We start from the raw sequence: 27,670 nt of genomic DNA on the forward strand, positions 1-27,670 counted from the left end.
ACCACCCGATCAACCAGACCGATAGACTGTGACCACCCGATCAACCAGACCAATAGACTGTGACCACCTGATCTGCCAGACCAATCGACTGTGACCACCCGATCAACCGGACCAATAGACTGTGACCACTCGATCAACCAGACCAATATTCTGTGACCACTCCATCAATCAGACCAATCGACTGTGGCCACCTGATCAATCAGACCAATAGACTGTGACCACGCGATCAATCAGACCGATAGACTGTGACCACCCGATCAACCAGACCAATAGACTGTGACCACCCGATCAACCAGACCAATAGACTGTGACCACCAGATCAACCAGGCCAATAGACTGTGACCACCCATTCAACCAGACCAATAGACTGTGGCCACCAGATCAACCAGGCCAATAGACTGTGACCACCCGATCAACCAGACCGATAGACTGTGACCACCCGATCAACCAGACCGATAGACTGTGACCACCCGATCAACCAGACCAATAGACTGTGACCACCCGATCAACCAGACCAATAGACTGTGACCACCCGATCAACCAGACCAATAGACTGCGACCACCAGATCAACCAGACCAATAGACTGTGACCACCCATTCAACCAGACCAATAGACTGTGGCCACCAGATCAACCAGGCCAAAAGACTGTGACCACCCGATCAACCAGACCGATAGACTGTGACCACCCGATCAACCAGACCAATCGACTGTGACCACCCGATCAACCGGACCAATAGACTGTGACCACTCGATCAACCAGACCAATATTCTGTGACCACTCCATCAATCAGACCAATCGACTGTGGCCACCTGATCAATCAGACCAATAGACTGTGACCACGCGATCAATCAGACCGATAGACTGTGACCACCCGATCAACCAGACCAATAGACTGTGACCACCCGATCAACCAGACCAATAGACTGTGACCACCAGATCAACCAGGCCAATAGACTGTGACCACCCATTCAACCAGACCAATAGACTGTGGCCACCAGATCAACCAGGCCAATAGACTGTGACCACCCGATCAACCAGACCGATAGACTGTGACCACCCGATCAACCAGACCGATAGACTGTGACCACCCGATCAACCATACCAATAGACTGTGACCACCCGATCTACCAGACCAATAGACTGTGACCACCCGATCAACCAGACCAATAGACTGCGACCACCCGATCAACCAGACCAATAGACTGTGACTACCCGATCAACCAGACCAATAGACTGTGACCACCCGATCACTCAGACGAATAGTCTGTGACCACCCGATCAACCAGGCCAATAGACTGTGACCACCCGATCACCCAGACCAATAGTCTGTGACCACCCGATCAACCAGACCAATAGACTGTGACCACCCGATCCCCACTAGTGGGCTGTTACAAGCATGTATTACCAGATACCTATTCCGCCGCAGAGTACTTATAAGGAAGCAAACACTGAGTCTAAGTGTGGTAATTCATGTATGTTGTGGTCATCACTTCTGACTCCAAAAGGCAAAAAATGTTGACACGTGGTTCTGACACTATGCCAGGAACAAGGACATTTCGATCTACGTTTCAAATATGGCTTCATGGCGTCTATACTGAAAATGACACTTAAACCTATTCTGCATGTCTCATAGTAATATATTAGATATGCATTGAGGATGGGGAATTCCAAATAACGAGTTCACAGAAATAAGTAACGAACACTGCATAAGAAGAGGTTTAATATTGAATGAAAGAACACGGATCGTTGTATATTGTACAGACAACATAGCGGTTTTCCATCAGACGGATGAGACCGGTAACATCGATCAAGGTGGTGTTTATCGTTTACACGATGCAAGCCTACGATGACCTGTAACATAAAAAATAATAATACACAGTTCAATAACTTTTAATTCTTTGAATATTTGAACAAGATGCAGAGAACAAGTTCACTAAACATGTGTGGAAGGTAGCTGTATTTGTGTGGAAGGTCACTATATGTGTGTGTGGGAGTTCAGTATATATGTGTGGAAGTTCAGTATATATGTGTGGAAGTTCAGTAAATATGTGTGGAAGGTCACTGTATGTGTGTGGGAGTTCAGTATGTATGTGTGGAAGTTCAGTATATATGTGTGGAAGGTCACTATATGTGTGTGGAAGGTCACTGTATGTGTGTGGGAGTTCAGTATATATGTGTGGAAGTTCAGTATATATGTGTGGAAGTTCAGTATATATGTGTGGAAGGTCACTGTATGTGTGTGGAAGGCCACTGTATGTGTGTGGGAGTTCAGTATATATGTGTGGAAGTTCAGTATATATGTGTGGAAGTTCAGTATATATGTGTGGAAGGCCACTATATATGAGTGGAAGGCTACTAAATGTGCGTTGATGGTCACTATATGTGTGTGGAAGTTCAATATATATGTGTTGAATGTCACTATATATGTGTAGAATTTCACGATATGTGTGTTGAAGGTCACAATATAAGTGGAAGGCAACTATATATGTATGGAAGTTTACTATATATGTATGAAAGGTCACTATATATGTGTGGGGGGCCACTATATATGTGTGTTGAAGGTCACTATATATGTGTGGAAGGCAATGTAACATAACAATATGAATATTCATTTGATATTTTTTATTACGTGTTTGAATCCTTATCTATCGTGTAGTTGTCCGATTTTCGATCACGAACGTTGATACTACTAAATTTCGTTTATCCGACATACCCGTTAATCCGACATAATCATATGCAACCATCGATGTCGGATTAACGTGACTTGACTGTATATATGTGTGGAAGGCCACTATATATGTATGGAAGTTCACTATATATGTGTGGAAGGCAACTGTATATGTGTGGAATGTTACTATATGTGTGTGGAATGTCACTATATGTGTATGTCGTGCACTTTGACGTAAACATGTTTAAGACGTGTTCTGGTGGTGTTTAGGCTGTAAAACGATAACTCATTTCGTCAGTTTAACCCTAAACGTGTTTAGATAGAACACCAAAAATGTACATTCCGTTTATGATTTAAACACAGTCCTAAACATGTAAAGATGTAAGTAAGTGAGTGATTGAATATAATTTTACGTCGCTTTATACAATAATCCAGCAACATCACGGAGGGGACACCAGAAATGCGCTTCACACATTGTTCCAATGTCGGGAAACGAACCCGGGTCTTCGGCGTGACAAGCAAATGCTTTGACCACTAGGCTACCCGACAGCCCATTATATCTAAACATGTCTTGTATGTTTACATTCTAACGCATTTTTTAACAGTGTATACTGTTTTAATTACGAAAATGTTGAAATGAATAAAACACTTACAGAATGTATCAATTCTCAGTCTCTGACCCCTCATTTTTCCCAGCAACTCTATCGTTTTGGCTGGACTCGAGAACTGCTCCCTGCACTCCAAGATGTACGTCTCCATACACGCTACATAAGCATAGGCCCCGCTGAAAGTAGGATATTATAGTCTTGAGTGATTGAGTGAGTGAGTGAGTGAGTGAGTGAGTGTGTTAATGGTATTTTGAGCCCCAGCCAGCAATATTCACTCAATATTCAAGACACTTTCTGGAGTAGAAAGGTCAGCGTTTGTCGTAAGAGCAAATTATGAGTATTGTATGGTTACAATGTGTTACATGGAACAGGCTTTCAAAACGATTTATGGTAGACGTATGGTGGACACTTCCAAGAATGACGCTTCCGTGACAAAATTGATATCCACCTAAACACTTAAACAATAAACAATAATCCCATATTTTCCCGTGTGCGTTCAGGAAAACACTAGACTTTCAAACAAAACATCTTCTTCAGAACATGCAGCATGTGAACGCCTCCGTGGTCTAGTGGTAGAGCGTCCGCCCGGAGAGCGGAAGTTCGAGGTTTCGATCCCCTATCGAGTCATACCAAAAGAACGAAATAAGATGGTACTTATTGTTACCCTGCCTGTCGCTCGGCATAAATTGGCTAAACAAGGACTGGTCGGCTAGTACACTGTGTCTGAATGTGGTATTCATGTTAAACTGCGGCATGGTATCTCTCAGGTAAGAGGCGACAAACCAGATCGGGTAGTCAGGCTCGCTGACTTGGTAAATGCATATCATCGTATCCCAGTTGCGTATATTGATGCTCATTATATCACTGGATTGTCTTTTAGATACAGACCTCCGTCATATAGTTTGAATATCGCTGAGTGCGGTGTAAAACAACAAAAAACAACAACAGGTGCAGGTACGTCGCTACATAAGTGCGATAATCTTGGACACGACGTTAAACCCATTTCATCTCATGTCCATCATGTCCAGTGACCAACTATTTTGGGGTGATGCAAATGTCATTCTCCAGTACCTTCTGGAACAGTTCTAAGGCGATTTATAACCGGCTTAGGGGCGGTCGGGTAGCCAAGTGGTTAAAGCGTTCGCACACCACGCCGAAGACCCGGGTTCGATTCCCGACATGGGTACAATGTGTGAAGCCCATTTCTGGTGTCCCCCGCCGTGATATTGCTAAAAGCGGCGTAAAACCATACTCACTCACTCACTCACTCACTATAACCGTCTTAAATCCATTGTTCTTGGATCCCTCGGTTCATACGTTCAAATTGCAAACGGACCCAAAGTTATTCGCTGGTGTTCTTTTATACTGATGGCCTGGTACCATACTGTAGTCCTGATATAGGCAGGCCCCCAATACCTTATGCTTATCGCAGGAGTCGACTAAAATGTGGACATGTCCATCTGTCACCGTACATCGACAGCGTTGGACATACAATGCTTATGTTATCAACCTTATTAATTTCATAATTTCTTCGTTTTTTATTTATATAAATTAAATAGTTAATGTCCAGCTCGTACAATAAACGCATATATCTGTTCCTACCTGCATCCTCTCTGCAGCTGTCGGGCTGTTCTGGCTCGTGCCCAGGTCGTCATCATGTCCAGGCAACGAGCTACAAGGGGCGTGGCAAGGTGCTCGTCACACTGGCTTAACGCTGAACCTGGTGATACGAAACATGCTTAGTGAATACTCACACGGGATTCTGATAAACTGATCAAGCGCACAATCTTTGTTTCTCTATGGCCATAGCGTCCACACGAGTAGACTAAATACACTACTGAACATTTCTGTATGAGAACATACCGTAAATCGAGTGCGAAATCGGCAACACCGCGGCCGGAAGCGCTCGTTAAATATCCAACATTATCATCATCATCATTACCCTAAATCACGAAATTAATGCGAGCACGATATTGATGCGGAAAATGTGTCTCTCTTGCTCGCATTAATACCGTGATCTTCTATTCGGACGTTTTTAAGCATATTGTCATCTCAGGTTCACTGCGCATGGGCAGTTGTTCGTTAGCGGCGTCAAATTGCGGGTATATGTCTTAGAATCCAGATTCAACTGAATTATTATCCTTGGTCGGTCTGCACCAATCGGACTTATGGACGTAGTGCGATCCTATACGAAGTGCGCCACAATTGGCACTCTTTCAAATTATCTCCGTGCTGTGACTCAGGTATTCTTGCAGGCGATTATAAACTTTGTAGTAACCTCTTTCTGAATACGTAACGTGAGGAACGTCGAGTTATACAGCAACGAGCTTGTGTTTGTGTTTGTGTAACTGTTAGAGTACCATCTTTTCACGTCTTTTGGAATGACGCTGCGATCGAACCGGAGACCTTCCGCTCTCCGGGCAAAGGATCTACCCAGTAGACCACGGAGGCGTTCCTGAATATGTGCACCGTGCACAAAAATATGGTTAATTTGCTAATGTTTTAGGGCGATGATACTAACGACTGAGACATTTCTTTTCAAAATCATTATCCACCTGAGACTCTATTTTTGATCAAGCAGTTTATCTTTAAGGTAAGTCATTCTGGGTACTTGTAATACATAATGTTTTCAATCATATTAACAAATATAAAAAACGTCAACGGGCGGTGGGGTAGCCTTGTGGTTAAAACATTCGCTCGTCACGCCTCAGACCCTGGTCGATTCCCCACATTGGCACAATGAGTGCAGCCTTTTTCTGGTGTCCCCTGCCGTGATATCGCTGGAATATTTCTTAAAACGATGTAAAACCATACTCACTCACTCTCTATAAAACATCAACGCAAGAGAATAACCCATGTCGATTATGCGACGAGTAGGAATCCACTGGGCGTAATAATGCAAAATAGCGGTGAAAATGATAATAAAATATATATAATTATAATTTTGAATTATGTCTGCTGTGTACAAATGCAGAGATTGTGCTGCTGATAAGTTTTAAAAAACGTTTTAGAAATGTGTTCACTTCTGTAACATAGTAGGGGATGTTTTAATGTCTCGACCCAAACATTTATTTTGTTGACTCAGCATATTTGATAAATGCTACTGAGCCTATGACGAAAATGGAGGACTTCAGTCTACCAGCAGAAACATCGACCCAGTTCAAATAAATGTAAAACGTTAACGCCAGAGAATGACCGATGACCAAATACTCACCGAGTAAACCGAGCACACAAAGAACAAGCAGCACTCCCTTCATCGTGAAAGTCCAATGGACAAGTCTCGGTAGCGACAAGTATTAATAGTCACATAATTTCACTTCAAACATCTACAGTCCGTCGCTGTTTTCCGTTCTAGTGCTAAGCAGCGGTGGTTTAGCGAGACAAGCATTGGTAACTACACTGAAACTTTTGTGCTATGATTTTGTCTTTGTTACGATTTCAAGAATTGTTAAGTTTAACATAACACGTACTCTTGGTTAATGTGCGTGCGTGTGTGTGTGTGTGTGTGTGTGTGTGTGTGTGTGTGTGTGTGAGAGAGAGAGAGAGAGAGAGAGAGAGAGAGAGAGAGAGAGAGAGAGAGACAGTCGTTGTGTGTGTGTTTGTGCGTGTGTTTGTGTTTGTTGTTTAACGACGCATTCAGCAATAATCAAGTTTTATGATGTCGGCCTGTAAATTATGGAGTCTTAGCCAGACTATCCAGTGATTGATATTATGAGCAATCATTCACACTGTCGCGGCCTATGACTCCATGACATAAAGTTTAACTAGGATGGAGCCGCACAACTCTGTATCTCCTTCCTGCTACTTTTTAATCCGGAGTATATTCATAAATTCTATTGGTATGTCTTGTCCAAGCTTAGCTACTTACAGACTGTCGTGACATAACGTTAACACTGCAACATAGAAACAAGTGACTGTTACTGTTCCCAAATACCTCAGTGCTGTTAACCGCAAACCAGTTCTGGTTTAAACGATCCATGATATTTATTTTTACCTAATTGTAGAAATATCTACAACCAATGTTTCCTTATGGAAAATCTAAAAATCGAAAGAAGTAACTGTTAAGTGTCTCAAGTCATCTCAGTGGGACACAAGTGCATAACGTCTTTATGAATGTTGCTGCTGTTTCCTGACAATGACGTTGTCAGTGTTATAGTGCAAACCATTTCAATACTTTTATTTAAAACTTCATTTATCTAAAATACGTAATTGGTTCAATATGTTTCCAAGTGCACCGAAATTCTATGCCCTTGTCTTGTTAATATATTCAGCATACATTTGGCGTTTCCCTTCTAATCATAGGGGGCGGTCGGCTACCCTAGTTGTTAAAGCGTTCGCTCGTCACGCCGAAGACCCGGGTACGATTTCCGACATGGGTACATTTCTGGTGTCCTCCGTCGTGATATTGCTGGAATATTGCTAAAAGCGGCGTAAAACAATACTCACTCACTCACTCATTCACTCACTGACTCACCCTAATCATAGGCCCCCTCCGGGCAGAACCCTTAATCTCAAGCGTTATCTATAAATGTCAGTTTACACCTGCTCACGTCGCCGGATCATATGTATGTACATACGCGTGGGTCACCGAGCTTGCCCGACGTAATACCTGTATGTAGAAAACCTGACTGACATGGTCAGTCAAGAGACGGGGCCAGATCATCGACAGAAGCGGATCTCCGTACCGGGAACATTAGCCACTCAGCCCCGGTGTGCGTTCTGTCACGTTATTAGCAGCCTGTACCTTTTCGGCCTATTTCAACCTGCAACAATAAACAGTCTGTAAGTAGCCAAGCTTGGACAAGACATACCAATAGAATTTATGAATATACTCCGGATTGAAATGTAGCAGGAGGGAGATACAGAGTTGTGCGGCTCCATCCTAAACATGCTGTCGTCTAGATCTTAAACTTCATCCCTGAGTGTTTTCTACCCCGAGCTACCATCCGAGGGCGAAACGTATGCCCTTGGACATCGGCATAAGACGTAAAGGGGACTGACGTTACCGTCAATGTCGTTGTGTCTTTCACGTGGGAATATCCCGTTGTTCTTTACACGTGAAATATTACAATGATATTTCTTGAATATCTATAGTATTGACACCAAGGACTATACATTAACAGGGACAACGTGACCCGGTGGTCTAAAGCGTCATGTCTGTGTCATAATGTATAGTGCAGCATGCCTAATTAATTCGTCTTTTTGAATCCCTCACACGACCTGTTTATGATCCTAGGTTTTTCAGCATCACATATACCCGGGATAATTTGTTTCACCAAATGAGAAAAATCTACGACCTGCACCACTTTCATCTTTTCTCAGACACCCCAGGCTGTAACAGATATACAGTACAGGGCTCAGTAAAACTTAATAGTTTTATAATGTGTTTGATGTCATTGTGTCTCGTAAGCCAAATCCGGCTGGATGTGCAGGCTTTACATGCACATGGAAATTAATCAAGCAGAACCTACTTCATAGACCTATAATTCTGTGAATTAAGAAAACAGTATTTTACCGATTGATCAATGTGACATATTGCATCTAGATGTATAGCATGACTTTTTTGAGACATGTAATGCTCGTGCAACGACTCGCAATGTCGGGCAATGTCAAACCGACAACATTGTTGAAATCAAGGATGGAATCATGACACGTCACACTCTCTTCTTTCAATTTGTATTTCGTATTCAGTACCCTAATTGACATGGCACGTCGGAAATTGATACAGGCTGCAAGGTGACAAATTATTGGCATGAAAAATGTAGGAATGTCCCTCAGACAAATTGGACGTCAACTTGGGCGCAATCCTTCCATCATTTCAAGACTCTTGAACAAACACATGGCTACCAGTAATGTGAAAGATCGTCCTAGGCATTGCAGACCCCGAAAGATAACAAGAATATAGGATAGAACATTGTTGAGACTTGCTAGGCACCGTCCATTGGACTCAAGAAAATCTTTAAGGAAACAGTGGTTACCCGAGAGAGCCCATTCCTCCAGGACAGTCAGAAATCGGCTGAAAACTGCAGGATACAGTGTCAGAAGACCCACCAAACGTATTAAACTGTTTCCTACTCACAAATTAGCACGACTTGGCTGGTGTAAGCAACGTCTTCGCTGGAACCTTGCATCATGGTGGAGGGCTCACTTCTCTGATGAGAGTCGGTTCCTATTTGCATAAGGTGGATGGTTCCCTTTGGGGAAGGGTCAGTCATGGTATGGGGATGCATTTCCTTGTCTTGCAAGATGGACCTCATCACCATTCGTGGTACCCTTAATGGGCCTCATTATCAACAGGAGATCCTTGAGAGAGCTGTTGCCCCCATTTTGATAATCATCCTCTAGTCACAAGACCTATCTTCTTGGATGATAATGCCAGGCCTCAGAGAGTACGTGCTGTCACTCAGATCTTCCATGAGGAATTTCATGGCCAGCTATGAGTCTAGATTTCAATCCCATTGAGCATCTGTGGGACATTTTAGACAAAGAGACCCACCGGTCCATACGCTCAATGAATTGACTGCTGCTTTGCATGAGGAATGGAACAGAATTCCTCAGAATCAAATCCAGAGATTGATCCAAAGAATGAGGAGGCGTCTTGAAGCAGTTGTTCGGGTTCAGGGAGGTTACACAGGATACTGATGGAAGTCAATATTTTGACTTGCAAGACATTGTTCCTCAATTCCATGAACCAGAAGTGTGCATGGTACTGACAGTTAAGTTTGTGCAATAAAAGTGACATTCGTAATTTTTGGGATGAAATTAAGTCACTTTCCAAATCAGTAACATTTCCAAAAAAAGCACATTATTTCATTGTAATCTTGGCTATGTCTCTCCTCAACCCTTTCTTTTCACAAATTTATTTATACGGGTGTTGCTGAACTAATTTCCATACGTATACGTCTAAAATTATATACCGATTTTAATGTATATGCTTGTACATGTGACACATAAATAAACATAACTCTTGGTGTCTCCTGATATTGCCGGAAATTTACTAACAGCGGCGTCAACTCATTCTCACATTGTTCCATTCTTGGTGATGATATTGTTGGATTGGACAGAAACGAGATTTAAGATATTCAGTGTCTCACTTTGTGTCACTTCTTAAACTGGAATCGGGTGGTCAAGCGTGGTGATTAGGTTGAGTGAGTGAGTGAGTGAGTTTGGGTTAACGGCGCTTTGAACAGTATTCCAGTTACATCACGGCGTGTCAGTTTGATGTGATGCAGGTCTCAGACGTTTACCACTTCGGTGAAACCCACGAGCACGGGTATGGTGCTGACAAACCTAGAAACATAATCGGGGCGAACCGGGATTCGAACCCACAATCATGTGTTTCTGGGACGCAACTCTGTACAGCCGACCGTACCTCCTGACCTGGTTGATTGTGAGTGTGAGGCCTTGCTCATATCAACCACTTTTGAAACAAACAAACAATTTTTTTTCTTAAAGTAATCTTTGTGAACATGCTTACTGAAACAGTCATGCGAGTAGCACAGTATTTGCAGTGTTACTGTATCAGTAATTGTACATAAATGGCGGAAATACCACAATAACAGCCGTAAAAATGTACGCTAACCTTCAATGTACGCTGAGTATACTGCCAATTAGATCTATTCCTGACAAGAGAATCACTGATTGTGCTTTCATGCATAGGAACTGTATCGAAATAACTGGTAACATTATGCAATTACGGTTTGCTTGTTGACCCAGAATAGATTGCTCGCGGACTTATGATAAACATGGGAACTAATAAATATAAAGAGAGAGTCGGAGATATTTCGACTTGATTTCGAGGTAAGGATTAAGATTTACAAGTTTGACGGAGTGCCATCCAGTATATAGGTTCTAAACACACATCTGTCAATGTTTAGCTTCGAGTACAGGAGTTTGATTAAGGTGAGGTGAGGAGAGGTGAGGTGAGGTGAGGTGAGGTGAGGTGAGGTGAGGTGAGGTGAGGTGAGGTGAAATTGTGTTAACGTCGCGTTCAGGATTATTGCACTTATATAGCGATGTGCATGTACCTGTATGGCTGCTTGTACCAGTCCGGACTGATGCCGATTTGCCCACTGAGATACCATGCCGCAGTTTAACATGAATACCCCCACTCAGACACTGTATACTGACTCCGAGCCGTCCAGTCCTTGTTTTAACCCACTGAGATACCATGCCGCAGTTTAACATGAATGCCCCCACTCAGACACCGTATCCTGACTCCGAGCCGTCCAGTCCTTGTTTTAATCCCTTAACGCTTTGCGTATGACGCGGTCGGGGATCGAACCTCGGACATTCCGCTCTCCGGGCGGACGCTCTACTATTAGACCACTGAGGCGGTCGTGTTTGAATAAAGGCCACATCGAACAGAAATTTAACTGTTTCCATGGCAGGTTTATGTGGTATTGTGGCATAACCAGCTGGTCTTGGCCAAATTGGCTGTGCCAGTTGATTCTCTTATTTGAAAAAACCGTGTAGTTGACCAACAGGCGTGGATCTCAATTAAATGTGTAGTTAACCAACAGGCGGGATCTCACCTGCACGTGTAGCTGACCAACAGGCGGGGGCCTCACCTACACGTGGAGTTGACAAATAGGCGGGGATCACACCTAAATGTGTAGTTAACCGAAAGGGGTGATCTTACATACACGTGGAGTTGACCAATAGGCATGGATCTCACCTACACGCGTAGCTGACCAACAGGCGGGGATCTCACCTACCCGTGTAGTTGACCAATAGGCGGGGATCTCACCTACACGTGTAGTTGACCTATAGGCGAGGATCTCACCTGCACGTGTAGTTGACCGAAAGACGGGGATCTCGGAAAGGGCGGAAACTGGACTTTTACAATCAGTTAACTCCTTGCCTCGGGAAGATGTGCATGCCATTGTTTAATATGGGACAATGATCAGCCGGTGGTGCATAGAAGGATATCGATTGGCTGTTATCAAGATGGAAAGGGAGACACATCTTTCAACACAACCATGGTGTCTCGTCTTATTTCTCCGGTCAATGCATTTACTCACAATTAATATTTAACTCGTCAGCTATCACTAACAGTGAATACGTACGATCATTTTACTTTAACAGATGATAACGACTATAACGCTTGATATTCAATGAATGATTCAGTGCGTTGATGCATCATTATCTGTGACAATAAACTGTGTCCAGTACACAAAGAATGCAATGAATGTAAATATGTTTATAGGTTACAGGTTAGGTTGACATTTAAGCGGGGATGTAGACCGGAATACTACTAACATGTGTAGTTGATCAGCACGCAGGAATAGCGTCAGAGAGCGACGAGACCAAGTTGATATATTCACAAGTGAATGTAAAGTTATATTATAAAAAGGCAGTACTATCTCCTACTACAAGTGTTGTTGACCAATGGGCAAGGGTATCTCACCCTACACGTCTTGTTGACCAGTGGGCAGGGGCATTTCATCCTTCAAATGTTGTTGACCAGTAGGCAGGAGTATCTCATCCTTCACGTGTTGTTGACCAGTAGACAGGAGTATCTCTTCCAACAAGTGTTGTTGACCAGTAGGCAGGAGTATCTCAATCTACATGTGTTGTTGACCAGTAGGCAGGAGTAACTCATCCTACACGTGTTGTTGACCAGTAGGCAGGAATATCTCTTCCAACAAGTGTTGTTGACCTGTAGGAAGGAGTATCTCAATCTACATATGTTGTTGACCAGTAGGCAGGAGTAACTCATCCTTCACGTGTTGTTGACCAGTAGGCAGGAGTATCTCATCCTTCACGTGTTGTTGACCAGTAGGCAGGAGTATCTCTTCCAACAAGTGTTGTTGACCAGTAGGCAGGAGTATCTCAATCTACATGTGTTGTTGACTAGTAGGCAGGAGTAACTCATAGTTCACGTGTTGTTGACCAGTAGGCAGGAGTATCTCATCCTTCACGTGTTGTTGACTATTAGGCAGGAGTATCTCTTCCTACACGTGTTGTTGACCAGTAGGCAGGATTATCTCATCATACACGTGTTGTTGACCAATGAGCAGGAGTATATCTCATCCTACAAGTGTTGCTGGCCTGTAGGCAGGATTATCTCATCCTAAATGTGTTATTGACCGGTAGGCAGGAGTATCTCATCCTACAAGTGTAGTTGACAAATGGGCAGGGGTATCTCATCCTACAACTGTTGTTGACCAGTAGGCAGGATTATCTCATCCCTCACGTGTTGTTGACCAATGGGCAGGAGTATCTCATCCTACATGTGTTGTTGACCAGTAGGCAGGATTATCTCATCCCCCACGTGTTGTTGACCAATGGGCAGGAGTATCTCATCCTACATGTGTTGTTGACCTGTAGGCAGGATTATCTCATCCTTCACGTGTAGTTGACCAGTAGGCAGGAGTATCTCATCATACACGTGTTGTTGACCAATGGGCAGGAGTATCTTATCCTAAACGTGTTGTTGACCAGTACGCAGGATTATCTCATCCTACACGTGTTGTTAACCTGTAGGCAGGATTATCTCATCCTTCACGTGTAGTTGACCAGTAGGCTGGAGTATCCCATCCTACACGTGTTGTTGACCAATGGGCAGGAGTATCCTATCCTAAACGTGTTGTTGACCAGTAAACAGGATTATCTCATCCTACACGTGCTGTTGACAAGTGGGTAGGATTATCTCATCCTACACGTGCTGTTGACCAGTGGGCAGGATTATCTCATCCTACACGTGTTGTTGACTATTAGGCAGGAGTATCTCATCCTACACGTGTTGTTGACCAGTAGGCAGGATTATCTCATCATACACGTGTTGTTGACCTGTAGGCAGGATTATCTCATCCTACAAGTGTTGTTGACCAATGAGCAGGAGTATCTTATCCTAAACGTGTTGTTGACCGGTAGGCAGGAGTATCTCATCCTACAAGTGTTGTTGACCAGTAGGCAGGAGTATCTCATCCTACAAGTGTTGCTGACCAGTAGGCAGGAGTATCTCATCCTACACGTGTAGTTGACCAATGGGCAGGGGTATCTCATCCTACAACTGTTGTTGACCAGTGGGCAGGAGTATCTCATCCTACACGTGTAGTTGACCAATGGGCAAGGGTATCTCATCCTACAACTGTTGTTGACCAGTGGGCAGGAGTATCTAATCCTTCACGTGTTGTTCACCAAAGGGCAGGAGTATCTTATCCTAAACGTGTTGCTGACCGGAAGGCAGGAGTATCTCATCCTACAAGTGTTGCTGACCAGGAGGCAGCAGTATCTCATCCTACACATGTAGTTTACCAATGTGCAGGGGTATCTCATCCTACACGTGTTGTTGACCAGTGGGCAGGAGTATCTCATCCTACAAGTGTTGCTGACCAGTAGGCAGGAGTATCTCATCCTACAAGTGTTGCTGACAAGTAGGCATGAGTATCTCATCCTACAAGTGTTGCTGACAAGTAGGCAGGAGTATCTCATCCTACAAGTGTTGCTGACCAGTAGGCAGGAGTATCTCATCCTACAAGTGTTGCTGACCAGTAGGCAGGAGTATCTCATCCTACAAGTGTTGCTGACCAGGAGGCAGGAGTATCTAATCCTACACATGTAGTTTACCAATGTGCAGGGGTATCCCATCCTACACGTTTTGTTGACCAGTGGGCAGGAGTATGTCATCCTACAAGTGTTGTTGACCAGTGGGCAGGAGTATCTCATCCTACACGTGATGCTGACCAGTGGGAGGGATTATCTCATCCTTCAAGTGTTGTTGACCAGTGGGCAGGAGTATCTCATCCTACACGTGTTGTTGACCAGTGGGCAGGAGTATCTCATCCTACACGTGTAGTTGACCAGTGGGCAGGATTATCTCATCCTACACGTGCTGTTGACCATTAGGTAGGAGTATCTCATCCTTCACGTGTTGCTGACCAGTAGGCAGGAGTATCTCATCCTTCACGTGTTGTTGACCATTAGGCAGGATTATCTCATCCTACAAGTGTTGTTGACCATAAGGCAGGAGTATCTCATCCTTCACGTGTTGCTGACCAGTGGGCAGGATTATCTCATCCTACAAGTGTTGTTGACCGGTAGGCAGGAGTATCTCATCCTTCACGTGTTGTTGACCAGTGGGCAGGAGTATCTCATCCTACACGTGTTGTTGACCAGTGGGCAGGAGTATCTCATGCTACACGTGTAGTTGACCAGTGGGCAGGAGTATCTCATCCTACACGTCTAGTTGACCAGTGGGCAGGATTATCTAATCCTACACGTGTAGTTGACCAGTGGGCAGGATTATGTCATCCTACAAGTGTTGTTGACCATTAGGGAGGAGCATCTCATCCTTCACGTGTTGCTGACCAGTAGGCAGGAGTATCTCATCCTACAAGTGTTGCTGACCAGGAGGCAGGAGTATCTAATCCTACACATGTAGTTTACCAATGTGCAGGGGTATCCCATCCTACACGTTTTGTTGACCAGTGGGCAGGATTATCTCATCCTACAAGTGTTGTTGACCAGGAGGCAGGAGTATCTCATCCTACACGTGATGCTGACCAGTGGGAAGGATTATCTCATCCTTCAAGTGTTGTTGACCAGTGGGCAGGAGTATCTCATCCTACACGTGTTGTTGACCAGTGGGCAGGAGTATCTCATCCTACACGTGTAGTTGACCAGTGGGCAGGATTATCTCATCCTACACGTGCTGTTGACCATTAGGTAGGAGTATCTCATCCTTCACGTGTTGCTGACCAGTAGGCAGGAGTATCTCATCCTTCACGTGTTGTTGACCAGTGGGCAGGAGTATGTCATCCTTCACGTGTAGTTGACCAGTGGGCAGGATTATCTCATCCTACAAGTGTTGTTGACCATAAGGCAGGAGTATCTCATCCTTCACGTGTTGCTGACCAGTGGGCAGGAGTATCTCATCCTACACATGTTGTTGACCAGTGGGCAGGAGTATCTCATCCTACACGTGTAGTTGACCAGTGGGCAGGAGTATCTCATCCTACAAGTGTAGTTGACCAGTGGGCAGGATTATCTCATCCTACAAGTGTTGTTGACCGGTAGGCAGGAGTATCTCATCCTTCAAGTGTTGTTGACCAGTGGGCAGGAGTATCTCATCCTACACGTGTTGTTGACCAGTGGGCAGGAGTATCTCATGCTACACGTGTAGTTGACCAGTGGGCAGGAGTATCTCATCCTACACGTCTAGTTGACCAGTGGGCAGGATTATCTAATCCTACACGTGTAGTTGACCAGTGGGCAGGATTATGTCATCCTACAAGTGTTGTTGACCATTAGGGAGGAGCATCTCATCCTTCACGTGTTGCTGACCAGTAGGCAGGAGTATCTCATCCTTTACGTGTTGTTGACCAGTGGGCAGGAATATCGCCTCCTTCGAGCGTAGTTGAGCAGAAGGCAGGAAAATCACCTACAAGAACATTATTTACCTGTGCAGTTGACCAGTTGGCAGGATCAACATCTACAACTGTAGTTCACCAGTAGGAAGGAATATCGCATACAGGTGTGACGGGCATATAAAAAGTTGTTTGACATTGAAATATGCTTCTATGTTGGTACTAAGAAAATAAATATAAATGTGGTGAAAACTAAGGACATTTGTATTCTGTTTGAAAAGTGTTACCCCTTGTATATTGCATTGTACAGCAAATATGTACCATCAAATCCTTATCAAACAACTAACAATAATTCTGACAAGACTTCAGCAATGTTCTTTCAAGTAAATATAATTCACAGAGGATTATCCCAACAACAACCTCCTACAATCCGATTTGTGTCACAGATTTTCACCCACAAGTGTACGCTGATGGAAGTATATGTTAAGATACTGTTACAAAATAGATCACTGACCACTTATTTAAATGATCAATTCATAATAAATAAACCCCTCGGCCGCGTCATAGCAAAACACGTTAAAAGATGTCACTTGTGACCCTGCAGGCACGCTTACACGTACGCACGCACGTAAGAGAAATAATCTTGAACGCGACGTTAAACACAATTTCCCATATCCTTTGACAGACTCTGTGTTTATTGCATGGATAGCAAAGGCAAGGGTCAAAAGTCAACAACTTGTTTCCCCTCCACACTGTATCACTGAACACTGGCGCCTGCTGTGGGACAATAAGCAGGCGGGAGACGAGGGGTCACGAGTCGACAGTCAACACACATTGCCAGTGGCTGTTATCTCAAGATGGAAAGGGAGACACATCTGTCTACACTACAGTTGAGTAAAGTGAGGTCGCAAGTATCCATGCTTGTATTTACTGTCTCAGAGCATTCAATCTCTCAGATAATATTGGGTATAAGGGTACGTATGGATAGAGTTGATATGGCTATTCAGAGTAAAGATGTAAATATTTTCATGAAATAATTTCTGTAAGAAATAATGTAAATGCGTGCGATTAATATGATTTAATTTTAAGATATTGGAGTATCTCAGGGTTGTATCCATCTTTAATCTATAGCAGCATGTGTGTCTCGCGTGCACAAAGTTAGCAGTGGATATGAATATTGTGTTTGGGTGCACTTTAAATGTTGTTATGATCAAGAACAAGCTCCTCTGGACAAACATTGTCTTCACTACGGTTGAGGGGCGGTCGGGTAGCCTAGTGGTTTAAGCGTTCGCTCGTCTCGCCGACCCCGGTTCGATTCCCGACATGGGTACAATGTGTGAAGCCCATTTATGGTGTCCCCCGCCGTGATATTGCAGGAATATTGCTAAAAGCGGCGTAAAACCATACTCACTCACTTCATTACGGTTGACGTTTTGGTGCAGATTCTAAGGCATTTATGAAGCATATTAATGAATGTGAATATTTTTGTACTCTCAGGAAGTCGGCAGGTATCTTATTCGCAAGTGTTGTTGGGCAGGAAGTGAGATCTCACACCGGTAGGCGGTAATTACAGCCACAAGTGTTGTTGGCCAGTGAGCGGGTGTATCACCTGCAAACGATGGAACCATGCCAGTAGCCAGGAGTATTATTTTAATGTGTTGTTGACCAATAAGCGGATATATCATCCTTATGTGTGGTTGACCAGTAGGGGGTATATCATCCTTATGTGTAGATAACCAGTAGGGGGTATATCATCCTTATGTGTTGATAACCAGTAGAGGGTATATCATCCTTTGGTGTGGTTGACCAGTAGGGGGTATATCATCCTTTGGTGTGGTTGACCAGTAGGGGGTATATCATCCTTATGTGTTGATAACCAGTAGGGGGTATATCATCCTTATGTGTTGATAACCAGTAGGGGGTATATCATCCTTTGGTGTGGTTGACCAGTAGGGGGTATATCATCCTTTGGTGTGGTTGACCAGTAGGGGGTATATCATCCTTTGGTGTGGTTGACCAGTAGGGGATATATCATCCTTATGTGTGGTTGACCAGTAGGCGGTATATCATCCTTATGTGTTGTTGACCAGTAGGGCATACATTATCCTTAGGTTTTGTTGACCAGTAGGGGATATATTATCCTAAGGTGTTATTGACCAGTACGGAGTATATCATCCTCAGGTGTTGACCAGTAGGAGATACATAATCCTAATGCAGTTGACCAGTAGGCGGTATATCATCCGTATGTGGAGATAACCAGTAGGGGGGATAACGTCCTTATGTGTGGTTGACCAGTAGGCGGTATATCATCCTTTGTTGTTGTTGACCAGTAGGGCATACATTATCCTTAGGTGTGGTTCACCAGTAGGGGATATATTATCCTTAGGCGTTGACCAGTAGTGGGTATATCATCCTTTGATGTGGCTGACCAGTAGGGGATATATTACCTTAGGTGTTGTTGACCAGTATGGGGTATATCATCCTTTGTTGTTGTTGACCAGTAGGGGATATATTACCTTAGGTGTTGTTGACCAGTAGGGAGTATATCACCCTTAGGTGTTGACCAGTAGGGGGTATATCATCCTTTGTTGTTGTTGACCAGTATGGGGATATATTATCATCAGGTGTTGTTGACCAGTAGGCGGGGGTTACAACCACAATATTGTTTAGCGTTAGGACAGAATATCACCTTCAAATGTAGATGTCAGGTGAATATTATCTGCAGTTGAAAAGTAGCGGCATATATCATTTCCATGTCATCTGTCATGAGTTGCATAATTGAAGCGAAGTAACTCTTCCAGTAAGTAGCTGGTTTCAGTTATACGGAAATTCGTTTATACGGACGAATTGTGAAATGACGCAAGTGTCCGTATAAACGAGGCACGACTGTATAGTTGACCAGTGAGAGGACATAGCAACTTCATGTGTAGTTGACCAGAAGGTTGGGATCTTACCTTCGAATGCAGTAGGTCGATATATCATTTTCGTGATATGTAAACTACATCGGTATGAAACCCTTGACTTCTTGGGGTTGCACTAATTTCTATTCTCATTTTTCCCAAATAAAACATTGAACAAAACCGTGCATACCTTTGTTCTCTCGCCGAACTGTAAAATAATCGCAAACATATTCCAGAGACTAAGCTCTGATATTTCACAGGACAGCAAATCCGAATGTGTTGATATAAATGGGAAGACAATACAGTAGATATTTAAGACTTTTTTTTACAAAAAACATAAAGACTATGGTTTATCAGATTTGAAGATTATTCAGAAGACGCACGCCATCTTAATATATGTCAGAATGTGGAATGTTTATTTCCGGACGAATATATTATCTCATGCGACTGTCAAGGTTTTACGATTTGATAAACTGAATATATGCTTCTTTTCTCCTCCTTCTCCCCCTTAACACAATGAAATACACATCTACAACATATTGGGATACTGTAAAGTGCACTGAATGACCGCAGTTTATTCTTCAATATATATCCACAATATCATCATAAGCGAAGGTCTGTTTCTCATATCTGACACTCCCATTGTACCCGCTTTACAAACTAAGTTTACCTATTTAGATTGATAGATTATGTGATGAGGAAGAATAATTTTTTGGTGTGCTCAATTTTTTTCACTGCGGTCATCCTGAAATCCAAGATGGCCGCCAATATGGCCGCCACTTTTCTACCTAACCTATTAACTTCACTATATATCCTATTTGTTTATCAAATATTAATCATAAATCACTACTGACCATGAACAGCTGATGTGTAATATATATATATTTTGTTTGGGCACCAAATTTAACATTTTAGAACGGAATTACTAGTTTAAAATGGATGCCAAGTTCAAATTAATTATATTCTTTAATAGAAAACAGGGTATTTTTTGTATGGATATACCAATCAGAACTTCAATTTGGAATAGGATAATACAAATTAATCACTTTTGGCTCAGTAAATATTCATTAAAGGTATATTATGTTTCTTAAAACTACAAATAATGACCAAAAATATGGAATTCATCTGTCAATAAGGGTGAGAAATTACAAAGAATAGCATCATAAAAATATCTTCTGCACTGTAAACGAATACATGCATTCAGTATATTCAATGAATAACATCATTGAACAGTTAAAAAAACAAATAAAAAAACAAAAACATTTAAAGTGGTTATGCTTATAATCACTACTATAAACAGTTGTCTTGCAAGTAGTACAGGAAGTGCTGTCTCAGAGAATGTTGCCAAGGACAAACAGACTCCACTGGAGGACAAAATGTGTTGATTTTTGCAAAATTATCTTCGTGTCGGTAAGTACATTGCTTTGTTATTGTACACAACAGATTTGTGCATTCAAAAATACAGAAAAGAGTCTTCGTAGCTCTGTTAAACAAACATCAGCACTGCATAAATAAATCACTTCTTCAAGAGATGGATAGTGCAAATGCAGAGATTCTGACATCTCAGAACAATCTTGGCAACCATATGCCACAGGGAATGGCTCCAAATGTACCTTCTTTGTTTGGTTGGGACAACAATGACTACAAAAACAGAGGTCATTTCTCAGGATCATTACAGGGCCATGATACAACTGGATACATGGCTCAAGCAAGATTACCTGGACATGATGCTAATCGAGAACCTCCTACAGGTTAATCAGAGAATCACCCCCGAACTGAACGCAAATCCGTATCTGTCTCTGTCTCTATCATGCATCATCAGCAAAAGACCCGAACCTCCTCGATATAATAATGCTGCTCAACTGCTGACTACACTGGATTCAAAAAGTGCAAAAAAGGCTAGGCAGGTCTATTTGGTATGGCAGCTGTCCCGAATGGATTTCAACTTAGGCGAAAACGTGGAACCATCAGAGCAAGCTGTCCCAGGATGGAAGGGATTTAACGGCGCCACCAAGCCCTGTACACCAATGGAGCCTCACAGAATTGGATACTGCCAAACCATCCACAAAGCCCCTGATCATAGTGTGATCTATAAGTTTCTGACCAGATCAGTTGAGATGACTGACAAAACAATGGATGATGATCATGGCAGAGGTTCTTGTTCTGTCCAAGTTGTAGTTGATATGGGAATAAGGACCAAGGCCATAGAAGTTATCCACAGCAAACAGGATTCTGATCCTAAAATGAACCGAATTGTGTTGCATCAGGGGCCATTTCATACCAGTATGCGGTTCATGGCATGTGCTGGTTTCCTCTTTGGTAGTGCTGGACTGCGTGACATCTTCATTGAGGCAGGAATTTTGGCAGAAGGATCAGTTGACAAGGTCCTTCAAGGAGAGCACTGGGAGCGTGGGTTCTATGCCTTGTTGCTGAAGCTTGTGAGAGACTTCGTTTTGAAGCTTTTGTCAAACACCTTGATCATGGAAGATGTCTTAAAATCTTGAAGTCTGAAATTGATGGTATTCCTCATGATATGTCACCTGAGAGACTTGCCACTCTAACAACCTCAGACACCTTCAGATTTGTGTTGTCACTCTACAACTCATACATCTAATCTCTTGGACCAAATGGAAAGTTCTGGTCAATGTATCTCGAAATGGTTGGGATACTCTTGCGGCATGTGCGAGCTGCTTGAACAGGTGACTGGAAACTAAGTCTACACTCTGAAATTGAAATGCTCCCCTGGTTTATTGCCTGTGGAAGAAATGTATATGGACGATACAAACCTCTGTACCTGCTCATGATGCTGAACCTTGAAAACACACACCCAGATTGCCAAGAGCAGCTTCTTAATGGATCCCTCTTCACCATCCAGAAGAGTAAAAAACAAACATTTGGCAGAGTTCCTGCTGACCAAGAAACTGAAATGGGTGTTAACAGAGATTCTAAGGCTCCAGGAGGTGTAGCAGATATCAGCATGAAACCAGCAGCAACACGGAAATGGGAAATCCTGTCAACTCTGAGAGCTGAGTTTATGAGACGTTGCACTTCTCTGACTGGGGATGAGAAAGACAAACCCTTCATTGCTGATGATGCAGGCAAGATACGGGTCAGAGAAGATGAAGAGAAAGTGCAGCACATCATGAACACAATAACAAAATGGAACAATCCATTTGTAGGTGAAGGACCACTTTGTCACATCTCATCTGGTAGACAAGCCACTGAAGAAGTTGCAAGAGATATGCTTCATGCCCATGATAAAGGACAATCTGCGCTTGTGACCTTTGTGAAAGAGAGATGAGAAGAAACCTGTTCTTCAACTTCTTCATCAGATGAGGACGTTCAAACGATGAGTTCAATTCAGACTCCTACAACTTAGGTAAAGAAGAGTTTCTATGATGCATGGCCAAAACTTGGTCTGCAGAACTTTGCCTTAATGACAAAAAAAAGAAAACAACAGTAAAAAGTCAAACAACAAGACTCAGAAATACTCGAGACAGCTGTGGAGAGAGGTTTATCAATAGATGAAGTTATGGCATTTCCACTCGGGCCTTTGCCATATTCTCTAGCAACTGCTGAAGGAAAATTGGCTAAGACATCAAAGTCTGTACTCATGCACGAACTAGAAAAGATGACTCAACAAGAAGAGACTCCCTGCCGAAGGACACACCAATCCATCATTGTAGATGCTATGGCACATATTCAGCGATTGAAACTTGCTAAGATTGCCACATTTGGTGACCTTGCTGAAGCTGTAATGACAATGATCCTGAGACATGTTTCAACAAGCAGAAGTGCATCTGTGCATTGGGTAGCAGATACATATCCAGAAATGTCAATTAAGAATATACTGAACATGAGTCTCGCTTGCTGTCTGCAGAAGAAAGCTTTGCAACTACAATAAACAGCCGGGATCAGAAGGTAGATACACAGCTTAAAAAAGCTCTACGAGATGGTCAATTCCAAGAATCTTTGACACAGTTTTTAGCTGAAGAATGGAAGAGTCACAAGTATGCATCCATAATTGGCGATCATACTCTGTTTGCAACAACAGCAAATAAATGTTATGCCTTCAGTGTGTCCTCTGGACGGATGGAATGCCAAGAAATTCCAGAGTTGATATACAGGATGGAAGAAGCTGATCAGAGGCTTATTCTTCACGCACACTATGCATCACATCGAACCTGATGTTGTTATCATTCACTCACCGGACACAGATGTCATGGTGTTAGCAACAGCTGCGTGTGGACTGGAATGGATCAAAACGAAGTGCCTTTTCTTCACTGGTTCTGGATCCAAATCACGTTATCTGGATCTTAAAAGAATTGGAAGGACTCTTGGAGAAGATGCATGTGAAGGTCTTTTAGGAGCTCATCCTTTCACTGGTTGCGATAGTACTAGTGCCTTCAAGGGCAAGGAAAAATGGGTATACTCTGGCTTCTTGAAAATGATGCAATCTTCTGCAATGCAATGGCTTCACTGGGAAAAAGCTCAGAAGTAACTGACGATCTATTGAAATCGTGTGAAGCAGCAACTTGCATCTTCTACAGCTTCAATTCCAGAACCAAACATCTGAATCCGGTTTTGACATACAGTGTAAATACACTGCGGACAATCATGTTTGGATCAGGTACATCAGATCCAGAGAAACTGCCTCCATGCCAGAATGTTCTGAGAAAGAAAGTACAGCGTGCTAATTACCAAGCATTCCTCTCCAGAAATTGTCTGAAACAGGACCAGCAACCACCTTCTCCAAATGGACATGGATGGTTTGTTGCAGATTAAAAGTTGGAAATTAAATGGATGGATGTACAACCAGCACCGTCATCAGTCCTTGCAATGACCTGCTGCAGCTGCAAAAGTGAATGCCGAACAAAGAGGTGTGGATGTGTAAAGAACAGTCTGAAATTTACAGGACTGTGTTCTTGTGTCTCAGGATGCCAGAACAAGTCAAGAAATACTGGTGCTGAAGAGGACATACTTCCTTCAGAAGATTCTTCAGTTGAAATACCTGATGGCAATATCCATGATTCAGACATGGAGTCAAACTCATCTTCAGACACAGACAGGGATATCTGAATCAACTTTGTCCAATGAAAATGATGCATCTGAATGCATTAAAGCTCTTCAAACATCATTTACAGAATCAAATACAGTACTAGTGAGTGTGAAACATTTTGACATCATGTAAATGGACCTTGATTTAAAAACAATTATCCTTTGAGTTTGTGTCTAATCTCAGATATGTAAATATGTTGCATTTTTTCTACAAAATTTATTATTTAACTTTATAAAAGTACTATTTTGCAGAATTCTGAATTATTTTGCATTACAAATGTATATGTGAACCTATAAATGCATTTCTGATTTTGAAAAAGCTGACTTGTTATTGTTTTGTCATGAGTGCATGAGAAATTTTCCCACTTGGGCGGCCATCTTGGACGCCATTTTGGATTTCGGGGTGACCGCAGTAAATTTTTACGAGCACACCAAGAAATAATGTTAGGTAATGGTTTAAGCAGGCTAAAAAACATGGTGAACTTAGTTTGTAAGATTGGTACAATGGCACCCAAAAACTAAGCATGCTATGGGAATCAGACCTTCGATTATCAGCATCGTTCGCATCGCGAACATCACCAGCATCATGGCCGTCAACACATCGTAATTTATACACTCGATGCTGCATATTCCAACGTAAATAAAATTCACAGGCATCGACGCCTTACCACGTATTCTAATGGTTCGTCAGCGCATACTCAGAGTATATCCCAAATCCATACTCTCACAACTGGAGTGTTCGAGATTTAAGGGGCGGTCGGCTAGCCGAGTGGTTAAAGCGTTCGCTCGTCACGCCGAAGACCCGGGTTTGATTCCCGACATGGGTACAATGTGTGAAGCCTATGTCTGGTGTCCCCCGCCGTAATATGGCTGGAATATTGCTAAAAGCGGCGTGAAACCACACTCACTCACTCGAGATTTAAACCATGGATACCGATCCATCTCACAACGTCTTATCATGGCTCGCCAGCACAACTTGCAAACAACGTATAACATCTTGATCATCATATGAACAGCAGAAAAATAAAAAGAAAGATTCACCAGACCTGTACTTCAATCGGCATCATACCTAAAGCTACAGTCACACAGAAAATGCGACCGCGATGCAACCTGTTGGTGACTGATTTCCTTTGCGACCGACTGGCGATCGCTGAGACCGGTGCAACTACTACTGCCCATATTTGGAATTAGGGTATGATCGCCGATCAATCAGGGATAGGTTTTGCAACTTGTCACTGATTGATCGGCAACTCTCACCGCAGATACGCCGAAATGTCTGCAACTGGTTGAGACCGATCGGTGACTAGTCAGCGAATCTTCAGTGACTTGTTGCAACTGATCGGGGACTGGTCGGTGACTAGTTGTCGATTGATCACCGATAAAAACATAATGCATATAAAAAGGGTGCTTTTCTGAATCAAATCATGTATTGGCAAGTTGTCAAGATGTTAACAGCAGAGCAGTTGCAGTTGCTCGCCTGCAAAGAATAAATCAAAATGCTGTGATGCCATGATTGTGTACAGAAGAATGATAAGGACAAGGCGAAGGCAGTATTGCCCGAGACCTTGCATCGCAAGAAGGCCACAGCTAGGAGACCAGAATCTGATGGCAGAGTTGTGATTTCGTGGGCTGCCTCAGAATTGAGCCTGTCATGTTTCACGAACTCGTACAAAGACTCACACCCAGACTGACCAAAGAAGACACTAATTAGAGAAGATCTTTGAGTCCTGGGCTGAAGCTTGCTGTCACCCTTCGGTTCCTGGCAACTGGAAACAGTTATCACAGCTTGGCCTTCTCCTTCAGAGTGGCATTGTGAAGACACCTTCAACACCTGAAGAGTGGCGCCAAATGAGTGACAAATTCGAGTCAAGATGTAACTTTCCACATGCAGTTGGGGCCATAGATGGAAAGCATGTCGCCATTAGAGCACTCAGTAAATCTGGCTCCCTCTACTATCCCTTTGTTGAGATGTTGTTGGCTCTGGCTCAATTGTAGCAAACTGTGCACCACAGCAGTTGTCTCTATTGTATCTGCTAAAATTTCTGGTTCTTTAATTTTCCTGCCTTTACGGACCATAGTGATGGATGGAAATAATTGATGGGAATTCTCTGAGTACGTATGACCAAATGATGCTGTTACGCACAGACAGGCCTTTTTATAGACGGTGACATGTTAAAAAACTAACGGCGAAAGATCGACGCACGCTTGGAAACCACTTTACAACCGATCGACAACCAGTCACCGATGAAGCGTGGGTCGATCACCGCCTCATCACTGATCAATCACCGATAGGTCGCCACTAGGTTGCAAAAGAGTCAACACCCCTGTGTAGACGAAATCGATCGCCGCACAGTGGAAACCAATCTGCGATTAAAATAACACCACTTGGGCACCTCTAGGAGACCAATGGAACCTCCGAGCGACCAAATCGGTCGCAGCCAGTCTTTTGTGCATGTTGAAAAGACTGGTTGCGACCGAATAGGTTTTGCGACCGCTCTGAACCCTTGTAGCGACCTCAGTGAAACCCTTCAGAGATCCCTGAAACCTTATTGCGAATGTCAAATATTTTGGTCGCCAGGAGGTTGCATCACTGTCGCATTGTCTGTGTGACTGAGGCTTAACTGAACATGTTTAATATAGCCAGCCCCGACTGCACCACACCTGAGAAGGAAGTTTCAACTTCGCGCCTTTACTATTATACTCCATACGAGACCAAGTTACCTCCCTTTGATAAATCGTTAAGAGAAAATATTTTCGTTCTAATTCGTCCCTCAAACGAAAGAAATTCTATTTTTTACATACAAGGTGTCTGCTATTAGTTTTCAGTCACTGTTAAACCTGGACAGAATTTAAAAAATGTGTTCCATGACCATATCCATTTAACATGAAACATGTTTTCAGCCATTTCACATTTGTCTCCCCATGCAACTAAGCATCGTCAATGTATTGTGACTTTGACCACATTTTATTATTTACAAAACGCCGGCATAACGTTCAGCCAAGAATGTTGACTGTCACTAATTCAACAGCTACTGATATCCAAAGAACTACCATGTGATTGCAAGACCTACATAATGACGAATAGCAACAACATTATTCCCATACTAAAACGAAATCAATT

The 27,670-nt window shown here is 43.0% G+C and overlaps 2 protein-coding genes across 2 annotated transcripts in view; one reads left to right on the top strand and one right to left on the bottom strand.

Moving 5' to 3' along the window:
* LOC124151408 overlaps positions 1 to 27,670 on the top strand; it is a 460,916-nt gene that overhangs the window by 289,516 nt on the left and 143,730 nt on the right. The window lies entirely within an intron of this gene.
* On the bottom strand, positions 1,706 to 6,615 carry LOC124151426. Its single transcript, XM_046523893.1, has 4 exons — positions 6,493 to 6,615; positions 4,881 to 4,998; positions 3,324 to 3,454; positions 1,706 to 1,853 (listed from the first exon to the last, which is right to left on the bottom strand). The coding sequence occupies exons 1-4, from the start codon at positions 6,533 to 6,535 to the stop codon at positions 1,822 to 1,824; spliced, it is 324 nt and encodes a 107-aa protein (XP_046379849.1). The 5' UTR covers positions 6,536 to 6,615; the 3' UTR covers positions 1,706 to 1,821.

This window comes from Haliotis rufescens, unplaced genomic scaffold (genome assembly GCF_023055435.1).
Source record: "Haliotis rufescens isolate VD_foot unplaced genomic scaffold, xgHalRufe1.0.p SCAF_9, whole genome shotgun sequence".
Lineage (NCBI taxonomy): Eukaryota > Metazoa > Mollusca > Gastropoda > Lepetellida > Haliotidae > Haliotis > Haliotis rufescens.

Coding starts and splice junctions, on each gene's coding strand:
- LOC124151426 (XM_046523893.1), bottom strand. CDS start 6,535: ATGAAGGGAGTGCTGCTTGTTCTTTGTGTGCTCGGTTTACTCG. Junction 4,999..6,492: donor TTGTGTGCTCGGTTTACTCG/GTGAGTATTTGG, acceptor TCGTATCACCAG/GTTCAGCGTTAAGCCAGTGT. Junction 3,455..4,880: donor CAGCTGCAGAGAGGATGCAG/GTAGGAACAGAT, acceptor TCCTACTTTCAG/CGGGGCCTATGCTTATGTAG.